This window comes from Lipotes vexillifer, unplaced genomic scaffold, assembly GCF_000442215.2.
Source record: "Lipotes vexillifer unplaced genomic scaffold, Lipotes_vexillifer_v1.1 scaffold247, whole genome shotgun sequence".
Taxonomy (NCBI): domain Eukaryota; kingdom Metazoa; phylum Chordata; class Mammalia; order Artiodactyla; family Lipotidae; genus Lipotes; species Lipotes vexillifer.
Window position 1 is genome coordinate 1,529,439 of NW_006794161.1, and position 16,321 is coordinate 1,545,759.

At 34.1% G+C, this 16,321-nt stretch overlaps 1 protein-coding gene across 1 annotated transcript in view; it reads right to left on the minus strand.

The window, feature by feature from the left end:
• Nucleotides 1–10,995: 10,995 nt before the first annotated feature.
• LOC103079811 (platelet glycoprotein 4-like) overlaps nt 10,996–16,321 on the minus strand; it is a 33,433-nt gene continuing 28,107 nt past the window's right edge. Inside the window, 5 exon segments of the mRNA XM_082931401.1 lie at nt 10,996–11,160; nt 12,021–12,075; nt 12,641–12,714; nt 13,893–14,011; nt 15,009–15,196. Coding sequence (XP_082787527.1) covers nt 10,996–11,160; nt 12,021–12,075; nt 12,641–12,714; nt 13,893–14,011; nt 15,009–15,196 — 601 coding nt within the window.

Sequence of the window (16,321 nt, forward strand, 5' to 3'; positions counted from 1 at the left end):
ATTTACTTCCCTTAGTATGATAATCTCTAGGTCCATCCATGTTGCTGAAGATGGCATTATTTCATTCTTTTTTATGGCTGAATAATATTTCATTGTGTGTGTGTGTGTGTGTGTGTGTGTGTGTGTGTATCTTTATCCATTCATCTGTTGACGGACATTTAGGTGGCTTCTATGTCTTAGCTATTATAAATAGTGCTGCCATGAACATTGGGCTCCACATATCGTTTCTGATTAGAGTTTTTGTCTTTTCCAGATATATGTCCAGGAGTGGGATTGCTGGATCATATGGTAATTCTATTTTTAGTTTTCTGAGGAACCTCCATACTGTTTTCCACAGTAGCTGCACCAACTTACATGCTGACCAACAGTGTAGGAGTGTTCCCTTTTCTCCACACTCTTCCCAGCATTTGTTATTTGTAGACTTTTTAATGATGGCCATTCTGACTGGTGTAAGGTGGTACCTCATTGTAATTTTGATTTGCATTTATCTAATAATTAATGACGTTAAACATCTTTTCATCTAGATGTTGACCATTTGAATATCATCTTTGGTGAAATGTCTGTATAGGTCTTCTGTGCATTTTTTGATTGGATTTTTTTTTTTTGATATTGAGCTGTATAAGCTGTTTATATTTTGGAATTTAAGCCCTTGTCAGTCACATTGTTTGCAAATATTTTCTCCTAGTCCATGGTTTGTCTTTTCCTTTTGTTTATGGCTTCCTTTGCTATGCAAATGCTTTTAAGTTTAATTGGGTCCCAGTTTTTTTACTTTTGTTTTTGTTTCCATTACTCTAGGAGATGGATCCAAAACCAATTGCCGTGATTTATGTCAAAATTTGATCTGCCTATGTTTTCCTTGAAGAGCTTTATAGATTCTGATGTAACATTTAGGTCTTTAATCCATTTTGAATTTATTTTTGTATATGGTGTTAGAGAATGATGTAATTTCATTCTTTTATATGTAACTGTCCAGTTTTCCAAGCACTACATGTTGAAGAAACTGTCTTTTCTCCATTGTATATTCTTGCCTCCTTTTTTTGTAGAGTAATTGACTATAACTGTGTGGATTCATATCTGTGCTATCTATCCTGCTCCACTGATCTATGTGTCTGTTTTGGTGCCAGTACCATACTATTTTGACGACTGTAGCTTTTTAGTATAGTGTGAAGTCAGGGAGCATTGTTTCTCCAGCTCAGTTCTTTTTTCTCAAGATTATTTTAGCTATTCGGGGTCTTTTGTGTTTCCATGCAAATTTCAAAATCTTTTGTTCCAGTTGTGTGAAAAATGCTATAGGTAATTTGATAGAATTATTCTATCAAATTGAATTGAATTGCATTGAATCTTAGATTGTTTTGGGTAGTATGGTCATTTTAAGAGTGTTGGTTCTTCCAATCTAGGAACACGGTATATCTTTCCATCTGTTTGTGTAGTATTCAATTTTTTTCATTGATGTCTTATATTTTCCAAGCATAGGTCTTTGGCCTCCTTAGCTAGGTTTATTCCTAGGTATTTTATTCTTTATGATGTGATAGTAAATGGGATTGTTTTCTTAATTTCTCTTTCTGCTATTTCATTGTTAGTGTATAGAAATGCAGCAGACTTCTGTATATTAATTATGTATCCTGCAGCTTTACTGAATTCATTGATGTGCTCTAGTATTTTTCTGGAGGCAGCTTTAGGATTTTCTAAGTAGAGTATTATATCATCTGCAAATTACTCCTTTAGGTTTTTCTTGTCTGTGAACTTTTTATTTCTTTCACCTCTGAATGATAACTTTTTCAGGTAGAATATTCTTGGTTGGAAATTTTTTTTTTCTTTCAGCGCTTTGAATATATCATGGTTATCCCTTCAGGCCTGCAAAGTTTCTACTGAAAATTCTGTGGATGGTCTTAATGGGGGTTCTTTTGTATGGGACAAGATGTTTCTCTCTTGCTGCTTTTAAGATTCTCTCCTTGTCTTTTACTTTTAATATTTTAATTAAAATGTCTTGATCAGCATCTCTTTGGATTCATCTTTTTTGGAGCCCTCTGTGTACCTGGATTTGGATGTCTGTGTCCTTCCCAAACTTAGGCAAGTTTTCAGTCATTATTTCTTCAAATAAAGTATGTGCTCCTTTCTTTCTCTCTTCTCCTTTTGGGACTACTGTAATACAAAAGTTAGTCTACTTGATGTTGTCCTATAAGTTCCTTTAACTGTCTTCAGTTTTTTTTTTCATTCTTTTTTCTTTTTGGTATTCTGATGGGTGAGTTCCACTGCCCTGTCTTTGAGTACACAGATCCTTTCTTCTGCTTCATCTATTTTGATGTTAAATTTTCCTCAGTGTATTTTTAGTTTAATTATTGTATTCTTCAGCTCTGTGACTTTTATTTTGTACTTTCTTACATTTTCTGTCTCTGTGTTGAAGTTCTCATTGTGTTCTCCTGAGTTAAAGGAGCATCTTTATGATCATTACTTTGAACTCTTTATCAGGTAAATTACTTATCTCCATTTCAGTAAGATTTTTTCTGAGGTTCTATCTTGTTCTTTTGAGGGGAACATATTCCTTTATTTTGCTTTTTTCTCTGTGTTGGTTCCTGTGCATGAGATGTAATAGCACTCCTTCTCAGTCTTAAAGGAGTGGTCTTGTGTAGGAAATGAAGCATATCATTCATCTGTGCCCTAGTTCTTGGTTTTCTCTCACACATTTGTGATTGTTCAAGCAGCCTATTTTATTTTTAGTAGCTCAAAATAGTTGCATGTGTGCAAGACCTGTCAGCCTCCCAAATAGGAGGAGCTCACCAAGGATTTAGATTCAGGCTGATTGGAAGCTCTTAAATTATGCTGCAGCTCTTAAATTATGCAGATTTATACTGTCTGGTGGGATCATAGGTTTATGCCATTTCGGCCTCCAAAACCAAGTGTTCTGGAGATGTGCCCTGAATGGAAGTTGCAAAAATTAGGGCTCCAGACAAGTAAAATAGTTCTTTTCTGGAAGTTAACAGTGAGCTATACTGAGGCAGAGGGAGAAAACTGAGCTGGTGTTCACCAGCCTATGTTCCCTGAGAATATCTCCACAGGACTCTAGATATATGAAAATACTGAAGTCTGCCCCTCAGGGCAAAGATCCAGGGCAAGCAAATATGCCTCTATCACAGAAAGAATGGGAGTGTTTCAGTCTCTTGTTTGTGCAGTGTCCTTGGCATGGTAGTCTGCCAAGAACTGTCAGTCTGATTGTTAGAGTCCCATGAGACTCAGGAACACAAGGCCCTCTGGCCTCTAGAGCCAGGTTAGGGGTATCCCCTGGGAATCATCCTCTAAACCCAGGGCATCAGGTACAAAAAGTGAATTATTAAGTTCATGTAAAACTCCAATATGGGAGATACTGGTTTTCCTTAGCACTGCAGAGAGAGAGTGTGAAATCAGCATCTTCTGGCTGGAATGGGGCAGAGGGGGTGCATAAGCATGGTGCTCATGGAGGGAGGGGGAGGTGGCACCCACCTGCTGGAACAGGGCAGAGGAAGAGTGTGAAGATGGTGTCACCAGCCTCTGTCCCACAAAAGTATCCCAGCAGACGCCTATATGTGTATTAAATGAGATGCCTGCACCTCAGTCTGACATTTTAAAGTTAGCAAATGAGCCTCTTTCATATACAGTCCGGGTGCCTCTTGTTCTGCTGCTTCTGTACCTAGCCCTGGGGGAGCTGTGCCCTTGTGGGTCTCATGGAATTGCTCAGCTAGTTTTTAGTTTATTCAGAGAAAATTGTTCCTTATGCTGCTGTAGATTTGAAGTGTGTGTGGGAGAAGGTGAGTTCAGGATGTTCCTATGTTGCCATCTTCAACTGGAACCAGAGGTAAATATTCATTAATAACACAGAAAATATAAATAATACAGAAAAATAACACATTTCAGCAAGAAATTGTTTGTAGAAGAAATTTCTGAATCCTAGTGACTCAACTGCCCATTCAGTTGGTTACTCCACTGATACCACTCCTTATACTTCTAGAAACATGCTACATGTGTGCTGGTGGCAGGCTGGGGTGGGAAGGGAATGAGGGTGGGCAAAAGGAAGTGGCTGACGATCAATACAGATAATTCTCACAATCTTATAGGACGTTTAATTTTAAATGATTATTCAGATATCTATGGGAAAATGTGCAACAGTAACGTATGTTAATATTTCAAAAAACTTTCACAAGAAAGAAAACTTTTAGAATCCTGCTCCCTGGTCTCTATCAAAATCTGAAGATATTTAATACTTTCTCATAATCTAGATTTCTATTTTAAGACAGTTCCTCAGAAGTCTCCAATAACTAAATTCTCCTCTTTAATATTTAGGAGATGGAGTTTATAAAACGACCCACCACTTATTTCCTATCCTTTCATGTAGACCCATCTTTTCATAATGACCATAGTCCTCAACTATGTAGACTGAGGGTAGGATTAGAGAAGAACAGTAGCTGTCAACTTGGCTTTTTGAGCCTAGCGAGTTCCAAGCTCAGTTCTGTCCTCCACACTGGCCTTATTTATTCTTCTGTAACTGTGTAGACACTCATTCTCCTCTAGAAATAAACCCTCATCTTTGTATGCTTCTTCATTGCCCCTACTCCTTATCCCTCTCCAGACATCCTCCAAGTAAGCAATCCAACCCATTATTTTGCCCAGAGTAAAGCTCTGTAGCTCTGCAGCTACAGAGCTTTACTCTGGGCAAAATAATGGGCTGGGTTTATATTCGTGTAATATATAAGACTCCTGGATGCTGAAGAGTCCCTTTATTCCGGTGGATAATTTCCATCTCAGATAAATTCTGGGGAATATCTCCAGTGTTAATATCTCTTACTTGCCCCTGACCTATCTGCTACTTTACATGCAGTAAATATGAATATTTGTCATGAATATTGTCAAGCAGATCAAAGAACACATTCTAGAAAATTTAGAGAGTATAAAGCTAGTACTACCTCACCCTCTACTCTGCCATATAGATAGTTCTATTACCATCTGAAAATAGCGTTTACAAGCTCAACAGTCAAATGACAAAACTTAGTAGAATATTTATAGCAAATTTTAAAGTCTGATGGATTTCTTCTCATCTCAGTATGCTTATATAGCTTTGTTCTCTTAAGTTATTCTGCTGATATATCAAACTATTACCAGGAATAGGTCAAATAAAACTGTTACACAGTGGTCCAATTTCAGTATGACTTAAATCAGGGCTTTTTAAATTTTTTGTGTATATAAATCACTTGGGGATCCTATTAAACTACAGATTCTGATTCAGTAGGTCTGGGTTAGCATCTGAGATTCTGCATTTTTAACAAGTTCACAGGTTACGCTGAGGCACCCGACTCGGATTTCACACAATTAAAGAAACAAAACTTTAAAACATTTATGTTTTCCTAGCTATGTCACAGTTCTTCTTCATGAGTGTGTAGAATGGAACGTTTCTGAAGTATGTACACATAAGCTTACTAGCATCTGAGAACAGTTGGGAAAAGAAAATAGGAGTTAATATGTCAATAACTCATAGACAAAAACAGTTAATATACAATTATAGTAGCAATATCAAACAATATTGAAGTCAAGCACATTCAAAAATTATAAATGAAAAGCAAATCATTTTTCTAATAAAGTTTTTATTTTCACAAATATTTTAAAATGTAGCTACCTTTGAGCCAGGAAAGGAAAAAGCAGAGTATGCCTATATGTATTTGATACAGATATTCAACACTGACTCATTCTTAGTTCATTAACTCAGCTCACTGCAAATAACTCAGAAAAACAATCATAGGTAGTTCTGTTAGTGTATGCAGAAAAGGGTAAGGGACAGTGATCATTTAAGTGGAGTGAGTGGAGTGGTTATTTAGAGTTGTAGACGGGCCAGAAGAGGCAGATGAAGAGAGAGAAGCCACAGTGTCTCTAATACATTGAACTTCAACCGGAAACACTGAACTGACAGGTGGAACGCAGCTGCAACAAACTTGAGCTCCAAAGATAATTAATGTGTAGCTCAGACATTGAAAATGGGTTAAGATTGACAGATTATTTCACATGTAAAAATCCAAATACAAATATCCAGCACTTTCACAAGAACAAATTTTCAGGGATAATCAAATTGCCTTATTAGTACATTTTTTCCTGAAATGATACCCCCTTCTCTTTTTCTGAGAACTGAAAGCTGTATAGCTCTTTTCATGTACTTGTCAGCAACAGTAAGCCTTCACCCACTTTAAGATGCTATAGATTCTCTAACTTATGTTAACTCTTTTGCATATGCTATACATTTTCAAACTTAAGTTTTGAACAACTATAGTTTTGTGGTGATTAAACATACCTTGGAATGAAAATGTGCCACTTTACAAAATGGTGCAGGTTTTCTATGGAATAAAACAAATTCATTCATGTGTACAATGACACTTTCTCTAAGTCAAAGTCACGTTTAACACATTCTCAAAAGCATCCACTCCCAATTCAGCATACGCACATGCACACGGAAACACACACACATCCAAATCCATTTTTTATATGAAAAATCTATCTCCCACTTATTAAAGGAAGTATTATTTTTTTCTACTGGGTATTTTTAATGTATTTCACTTATCTTTGAGTATGAATTATCCTTCCTCTTATACATAATAAATAGAATTTAGAGAAAACATGGTGAGGAATGGTAAAGATTAGAATATTCATGTATTATAGATACATAAGTCAAAGCCTTTTTCCTGATATCTATATACTATGAGATGCATTTTTGTATGAAGATTTAAAAATGAGTAATTGATTGGTTATGCAATTCTACCATGAGGTGGACATGTAATTTCTCAGCCAATTCTTTTGAACAATTTCTACTTTATATCATTCAGCCCTACTTAGTTTAAGATTTAAAGAAGTATCCTTTATATTCCTCCTAGATCAACATGTCCATAAATATCCTAATACAGCAAAAGTAGACTCAAGTATCAGAAGAGGATGTTTAGGATCTCATACTTTTTTTTCTGTTCCCAATAAATGAGAGGACATTATTACATCAGTATGTTTTGAGTATCTTCAAGATTTTCCAACAATCCTTCCAAACTGGTGGTATCTCAGTTTGGGGTTTTCAGTATTTACCCTGGCAGCTAAAATGAGGAGACTAATTATTCTTGATTTTAGTATCTCAACAAACCAGTTACTAATAATTTATCCTAGAAACCTCTGTGTGTAAAACACAGGCAGAATGTGATCCATCTTCTCTTTCTATGGGGGGGCCTTTTTAGGGAGCCTAGTGCTCTCTGCCATAAGTGAACCCCTGCTAAAGAAAGCAGGGTTACCTAACAATATGTCTTCTAATAAAAAGGAAATATACTTCATAGTCTAGAATTTAAATACTACAACTCTAAAGCATGACCAAGTATCTTTTTATTTCCTTTTCCCCCAACTGGCTCAAAAAATTAGCGAAGGAAAAAGTGGTCAAGATTGAATTTAGAAATGTTTCAGGAGGAAATATAGATGCATAAAGAAATAAAAATTCAGATAGAATACATCGGTCAGAAAACTAGAGTAAATGTTTTGTGATACAACAGGAACTGGACAAAAGCACAGGAATTTAAAGAGCAACATTTTTTAATGTTTGAAACCAGTCTTTCTGAGGTGACTATGAAAGCAAGAATTATTACAACAATAACTATGAATACACATTCTACTCTTTGTAATCTCCCACACAATAATTTCTTTATTATCATTTACATCTCTTAATACTAGCACAACATTCTGAAGTTGCCAAGCATAAGTTGTATGCAACTGAGTGAAAAGATAAAAATATACTCAGATTTCCAGAAGAGCTGCAGAATGTGGAAAATGACAAAGTCCCTAAACATGTTCATTAGCATTGTCACTGACAAAAATGTGAGCCATATTGTTATAAAGAGCATGGTGATAAGGCTTGCTCATGCTGTGTGAAGGATTTAATAGAGAAAGAAAATTAAGTAATGTTTAATAAATGGTTCATAGGCCAGTCATTTAGTTTCCATTCTTAAATGTCTTTCAAAATAGTTGATACTCATGAAATGCAATGTCCTGACAGTCCTGGGGTCTGTGTATTGCAGGGACACTGATGAGGGTAGTGATGTTTTCCCTTTGATGAGGAAGACAAGAGTTCAGGGTCCAGGATTTGTTTAGAACATCCACCCGTCTGCTGAATTTAGCAAACTGGAACCAATCAGTGAATCAGTACCAAATAAAAATAACTGGACCATGCTGAAGCCACATCTGTAGAAACTGAAATCCATTTCATTGTGAACATGTTGAATTTTAAAAGGTGCTGTTTATTTTCAAAGTGTGGATTTTAATGACATCTTAATAATCCTTTAGAAATGTGCTGCTTCTCAGTACAAAAAAAAGTGCCACCAGTTCTTCAACTATAAGATAAGATGTGTTTTGCAAACATAAAGCATATTAAATCTTCATTTTGTAGGCCGATATTAAGAAAGGTCCTGATGTAGCTGGTGCATAAATGTAAAGACTCATTTGCTTCCTGGAAAGCAGAAGAAAGGTAAGTACTTATCAAAAAGTTGTGGAAAAATAAAACAGGTAATATTCAAATTCTAAATACTGAGGATGTCATGTTTTCTAGTAATTAGCCCAATTTCTCAAGCTGCAGGGAAAAATTCTCTGATGAACTTCATGGATAAGGCAATTATTTTCCCATTCCAGGATACAGGGAAGGCTGCTTCCCAGCTCTCAGGAGCTGTGTGTGGCCAGATAAGGAGGGGTAGCTCATTAAATCTGCTCTGGATGAGCATTTCCACTCTTTGCTGTCCCTTCAGACCATCCTCCATTTAGCGGTGTATATACTACTACTTTCAAAAGGACTATTGGCTTATTCTCTTTGTGATCCATTGAGTAAAATCACACCTTAGCTCCCACCATCTTTGCTTTACTCCCTCTTGTACATCCATCTCCTTATTTTTCAATTGTTTATAAATCTTCCCAAAGGCATAATTATTATAATATTCGAAACTGAAGCTTGTTTAAGGAAATCTATATCTGTGATTCTTCTAAATCTAGTAAATCAAGTAATCTACAGAGAACAGTGTTCTTCTCTATTTGTAAAGAAAAAAGAAAAAAGACCTATTGTGTAAAGAGCAGTAGCTTTTCCCTATAACAGTCAGATGTTAAGCCAAACCAATATACTTGTTGACAAAGACACTCTAGAAAATTTTCAATCTTTCACCTTAATAGAGCCACGTACAGACCCAAGATAATTAGCATTCAGGGCTCATTAAGCACTGATGAAATTGTTCATGTAATTTCAGTAGAGAACAATACAGAAAAAATTTATGACTCATACTTCATTTTGAAAAGCATATTTTCCCCCTAGAAGAAGTTTTTGTTGTAATTTGGCTTGTCTATTGTATGTGTTCATGAATTACTTTGTTTAATCATAACTTATATTTGTTACTGGACTAATGACAGGTCTTAAAAGTGATGCAATCTTTCCTTTATGTGTTATAATGTGCATATATTAGGTTAACATTTTGAATACCTATTCAAATGGATTGTAGGCAGAATTGTTCAGTCCTCTTTTGAGTGAATAGTGACAGAAATAATCAGAACAAAAAATGGAGTTGCCTTTCTAGTCTCAAGCTGTCAATTTCACATCCAAAAAAATATTGTCCAAAAATTCCATTTCATTTTTCTTCATCTTCAGTTTGACTGATTTACACTGTGAAAGTGGACAATTTTGCACAGTTTAAATTTATAACTTTCTGGGATGACTCCATAAGATAGAATGGATGCTAATGAATCCCTGATTATTGGAAACTCATGAAATATTATTACGGATTAGTTGTGATAATTCACGTAAAATATTTAGCATGATTTTGGCACATAATAAAAGCTCAGTAATTATCAGTGGCAGTTCCAGAATTTCTACATAAGACAGGTTACAGTCAACAGGCTGATTGGAAGTAGAACAAGAAGACCTGTTTTGAAGTTGTGATTTTTTCATACCAAGTATATTGCTTTTATTTTGATTGTGTATATTTTTTGAGGTTCCTGGGAAGGGAGGGGGGACAGAAACTATGGGTAAATGACAAATTCCCCCCCTACCCGCCACAGGCCATACCTATGCCAAGTATGATTAGTAAAGAAAGGCTTAGGGAAGATAGGGTCAGGCATTCATTCCTCTATGTACAAGGGGGCTTGTGCAGTAATACCTAAAACACAGAGGCCTGAAATACCTCTACAGTTTTGTCAAAACTCAAATCTGTCTACATTTAGCTGATTTTCCTGTAAACTCTGAATAATTTGGTTTTACTGTGTTGAAAATTTTTGTCTTCTGTTTTCTTGTATTGTTGTATTCAGTTCTAGCTCCTGAATTGTAATAATTCATCAGGGCTTCCACACTAAACATCTAGAGTGCACACTGTAATTCTGGACAGCATGACTATATGCAACAATCCTGTTTCTATATTAATATGCTATCTTCATTTAAAAATAGCATATTTTTACCTAATTTTAGTTCTATCATTTATTGAGTTTTCATTTCTCATTAATTTCTAGCTTATTTAATTTTCCTTTTTATTTTCTTTTCCCTTGTAAATTCTAATTTCCCCAAATAGCTACCATTTTCAGTTTTACATAAACTTTCCTGGTCAGTGATCTATTAAATTAATTATTTGTAATTTTTAAATAATTAACTAGCTAGAAATAAGAAAAGAAAAGTTAGTACATATATAGCTTTTGGGCAACATTCTAACTTTGAAAGGTGACAATTTCATATTTTAGCCCATTCCTCCAATAATAAAGATGAAATATAGTGATCTACTTGATATTAGTAGGCCTTATTACTTATTCAGGTTTCATTTATGTTTTAATTTACATTTAGTATCGAAACTTCGAGGATGTATTAACAATGATAGCTGGCCAGACATGTCCAGAAATATTTGCAGCCTAATTTATAACTCCTGTTTGATAAAATGGAAACAGTAATATATAAACTAACATTACTGAAACCATATATATATTTTGTTATATACTTACTTATTTTACACTCTTCAATCTGCATGCACAGTATGAAATCATAAAAGCAGTAAACATCACCGCACCAACACTGATTAAGATCATTTCTACCAGGCCAAGGAGGTTTATTTTTCCAGTCACTTGATTTCTGAACATTTCTGCCTTCTCATCACCAATTGTGCCAGTCTGTAATCAAGTTAACAATTAGCATTATTTCAGTTGATTAGTGGAGCAAATTACTCAAAACTCTCCACTTATGTATCACTCTTTTTTCGAAACACCGCATAGATGTTAGTCATCTTTATCTATAAGAAAAGACAATGTAATTCCCTTTTCATGTCACAGAAGGCAGTAAATGCCAAGGTAGAATATTTAGAGAGAGAAATATAATATTCCTTTGAAACATGTTATATAGCCCTCTCCAATACACTGACTTCATTGATCTATACAAAGGTCTTACTGAAATATTTTCCAGTTTTCCAAAGGATGTTTCCTAGTGACAGAGGGAAATTGGAAAGGCCAACAGTTTCTTTCCTCTGAAGACTTCTGTAGTGCATTTCCTCATTCTGTGGTTAATCAATTCTGTGATTTGTACTAAAAATATCTTGTTAGGCACTCGGATAGACTGCAGACACCTACCCTTACCTGGTCTTTATAAGTTTGGTTTGCTTTTATTAGCACTACAGTATTCACATTGAGTTACTTGGAGTTACATGTATGTATGACTCTTTCCTAACACAAGCACTATGACAAGAAAAAGTGTTTACTAGATGTATTATGAAAATAATCTAAAATTATAGGAAGTACTTCATCCTTCTGAAATAAAAACACTGAAAACTAACATAAACCTGATATTTCTATGTGGCTTGGTTCTCTCAGAATAATTAATTATATAATTAATAATATATAAACTCACCTATATAGGTAATAGAAACACATACAACTTCAAATTCTATACATATGTATTCAATTTTCAAACATTAAAAGCTTTTTCTATATACAAGGAAGTTTACAGTTTTTGGTGACTAATAGATAAGAATACTAACCTCATTCAGCCAAAGAACAGGCACCATATAATTTTGCTTCAGACCCTTTAATGCTCTGTAATAAACATTGAAAATAATTATAACAATATATACTAACATAATACCCATATATAACAGAAATGTTAGTAATTACTAGTGTAAATAAATGTTCAGAAATTAGTTGCTCTTAAACTTGCTAAGTTCCTTGATTTTTGTTCCTTGTAATGAATCATTTAAATATTACTATGGCTGTTTATCAGACATGTTTCACTCTTAAAAATCTTTCTAATACATATTTCTAATTAGATTGACTTTTTCTAAGCAGGTATTTTCCCTTTTGACAATTTATACCCAGGAAACTAAAACTGAATTTTAGAAACAATTGTCCTGGAAATATTTGTACAGCTAGCAAAATGAGAAACGCCATCATACACTAATTCCAGAATATGTGTAAATACAACTTCAATACACACTAGATATAATTCTAAATTACAGATGAAAGTTATAAACAGTAATTATTTCATGATACTAAGCCAAAGAAATGTTGAAATTTTATATTATTTCCACTTAATTTCATACATATACTCACTTTCTGGCAAGAAAATACTAAAAATCATAATGAACCTGTTCAAGAGACTCACCCAATGCTTTTTCCTGGCTTAACCAGTATATTGATCTGCAGGCGTTTTGCAAATTGTAAAGTGAATCCAGTTATCTAAAAAGAGAACAAACTAAAATAATTACCAACTTCCTTTAAATAATTCATTTATAATATCTAAAACTTATTTTTACTGTTATTATAGAACCTAAGGTAAAACTGTAGTACTTGAAACTTGTGAAATTTATTAAATAATTAATTATACAGACCTATACACACATGTATATATGCACACACACACAATTTCTTTGCCCAACCTACTGTCAAGGTTTTAGTTAGATTTGTGATATTTATCTGAATTGGTTTTGGGGAATCAACAACAACAGCAGTGAAACTTAGAACTCATATAGTCAATTTAAATCCCAAATTATATATGGTCAAATATATATTCAGTCAGAACCCATGTGTCATCAGTATAATTATAATCTATCATTAGTTAAAATTAAATGTGACTACTAAAATTCTGACATGTCTGGCACAAACGTGCCATGTCTGGGACGTTTAACTTTTGAAAAGGAGAATATTAAAATAAATTAAAAGTTGAAACTGTTACACTATAGGAAATTTAATAGATTTTTCCTGACGCTAAGTGTAATAGATCTTGCCTCAAGTGCGCACATACCCATAAAATCTCTTTTAATCCCTCATAATCTACAGTGTCCCTTCATATAAGCAATACTTAAAGTTAAGTACAGAATGACAGTAAAATTGTAATTTATACCAAATTGTTTTAAGCCAATTAGAATCATACCCATCATTACTATCCCTGACCTACAAACAATTAAAAAGGATTATAAAGTTCCATATGCTGAAAAAACTAAAATAGAATTACCTCGACATTTCATAAGCAACAACAGGAAGAAACCAATGTGATTCTCCTTGAAATAAAAGTAGGTAATTATATACACATTACTCTATATAAAATAGATAACCAACAAGGACCTACTATGTAGCACAGGGAACTATATTCAGTATTCTGTAATAACCTATAAGGGAAAAAAAATATGAAAAAAATACATATATATATAAATATAACTAAATCACTTTGCTGTACCCCTGAAATTAACAGAACATTGTAAATCAACTATACTTCAATAAAAATTTTTAAGTAATATGTCAAGATTGTGATACAGTAAATATCATCAATAAATGTGATTGACAGAAAGGCGAGAACTTAATTTTTCTTTCATTTAAAAAAATGCTAAACCAATCAGATCAATAATGTATTTGCTTACAGGTTCAACATCTAAGTATGTGCTATGTTCCTCTTCATTTGGACGTAAGCCTTCAACAGTTTCTGCAATTTCAGGACTTGCATGTAGAAAATGAGGAAGTGAAATGTACACAGGTTTTCCTGAAAACAAGTTTTAAGAGACAATTGGGATAAATCATTTTCCTCATTACGCGTAGCACTCAAAAGATTTCCTTGAAAATAAAGATTTTTAAGTTAAAAGAAATGCAAAGTTGGCTTTGAATGCTAAATGGGGAATGAGGGTGAGGGAAAATTATTACATCTAATCACTTTTGAGCAAAAATAAAATATAAGCTTCTGTATCATCCTACTAACCATTCAGTTGATGTCTGTCGTTTATACCTTAGGTGTTTATTTTCAATATGTAAAGCTTAGCTGCTGAACACAAATTTACAACCACATACCTTCATGTTTTAGGGAGTAATATGTCTGTGGACTGAGAATTTAAGAGGCTTTTCTTTCTTTATTCTCACCCACTCCAATATGAAAAAGGTGAGCAAAATAAGATGGACTCCAAATTTCGTGTTTCTTTCAGAGACATCCTGAAATATATTTATTTTTATTTACCATTTTCTAGGGTAGAAAAAGTTAGAAAAACGTAGATGGGTAAGTTGGGATGCTCAGGGTATTCTGAGAATTATTTTCATTTCACCCTAAATCTAAAAGGAGCACAGGGATTCTGCACAGCAAAGAAAACCATCAAAAAATGAAGTCTACCTATGGAATGGGAGAAAATATTTGCAAAACACATATACCATAAGTGATTAAAATCTAAAATATGCAAGGAATTCACACAACTCAAGAACGTAAATAACCCAATTAAAAAATGAGCAAAGAACCTAAAGAGACATTTTCAAAAGTAGCACAGGGAAATATCAGTAGGGTTTTACCTAATAATAACTAAGCTTTGCAACACTGAAACAACTGGGAGCTTGAAAGAGGTACAAAAATCAGAACAAAAATATCATCACCTTTACTTCCTGCCCTTTTTACTTTCTCACTTTAAATTTCTGGTGGAAAGGAAACCTAGGTGAAATTTACATTTTAAAGAAAAATGCATATTATGCCATGGATTGTGACATCAAGACCTTTTACTCACCGTCTTTGCATTTGCCAATATCTAGCACACCATATAAGGTACAATTTTTGGAGATAATTTTTTCTGTGCAGAAACAGTGGTTGTCTGGATTTTGAAGTGGAGATGCAAAAGCCAAGGATGGAAGGATAAATCTATAAACAGGGATTCCTTTCAGATTAATTTCGGCTCCAAACACAGCATAGAATGATCTAAACACAGATAAGAAAGAGCTTCATTCTGGAAAACTGAACTTCATTATGGAGATTCTGTTTTTCTTATTTTTAAATTAGAAAAACTGGATATAATCTTGTTAGAATTCTTGCTTAAGTCTTAGGAAAAATGTTCTTGTGATATTTTAAGACACACCAGAACTCAATACCTGAGTATGAGCTCTTCTTACCTTTGTTTTCAAAAGCTTCTGAGAATAATTTTTGCTTGTGAACTACCATGGAGTATTTATACTGAGGACATTTCTTAGAGTTAGTTTCCTTTATAGAGTAAATATATGACTTCCTCAAGTCCTCTATTTGTGCCCAGTTTAAATGAAAGAAAATAAAAATTTCAATCTTCCACCACTTAATCCTGGAGAGAAAGGCTGCTCACTTCCTAGGGTGTGTGCATGTGGGTTTTGATACATGTCTCCTATGCTCCATCATTTACCAAGTGTCCACCATAACCTCAGCAACGTACTGGAACTCAATACATAATATTTATAATGCCCAGGTAATGCTGTATGAACAAATGCTACTCTCTTCAATTTTATAGATAAGGAAAATATTCAGAGATATTAAATACTTGCCCACAGCACACAGTGTCTAGAAACAGAGCTAGGATGCAAGCATACCAGTGTGGGTGCCAGTGCTTCTGTGATAGCTACTGGGCCCCATCAATTTGAAAAGATGCTGTAGTGTCAGTAGAGCACATGAACATAGTTCTGTGACTGTGGTATCACCATCTTGGACATTTTTTAAAATTGAAGTATAGTCGATTTACAGTGTTTTGTTAGTTTCTGGTGTACAGCAAAATGATTCAAATATATGCATATATATTCTTTTCCAGATTCTTTTTCATTATAGGTTATTACAAGATATTGAATATAGTCCCCTGTGCTATAAACTAGGACCTTGTTTATATAGTAGTGTGTGTATATGTTAATCCCAAACTCCTAGTTTATCTCTCTCCCACTTTCCCCTTCGGTAACTGTAGGTATGTTTTCTGTGTCTATGAATCTGTCTTGTAAGTAAGTTTGTTCATACAACTTTTTTAGATTCCACCTATAAGTGATATCATACACTATTTGTCTTTCTCTGTCTGACTTACTTCACTTACTATGA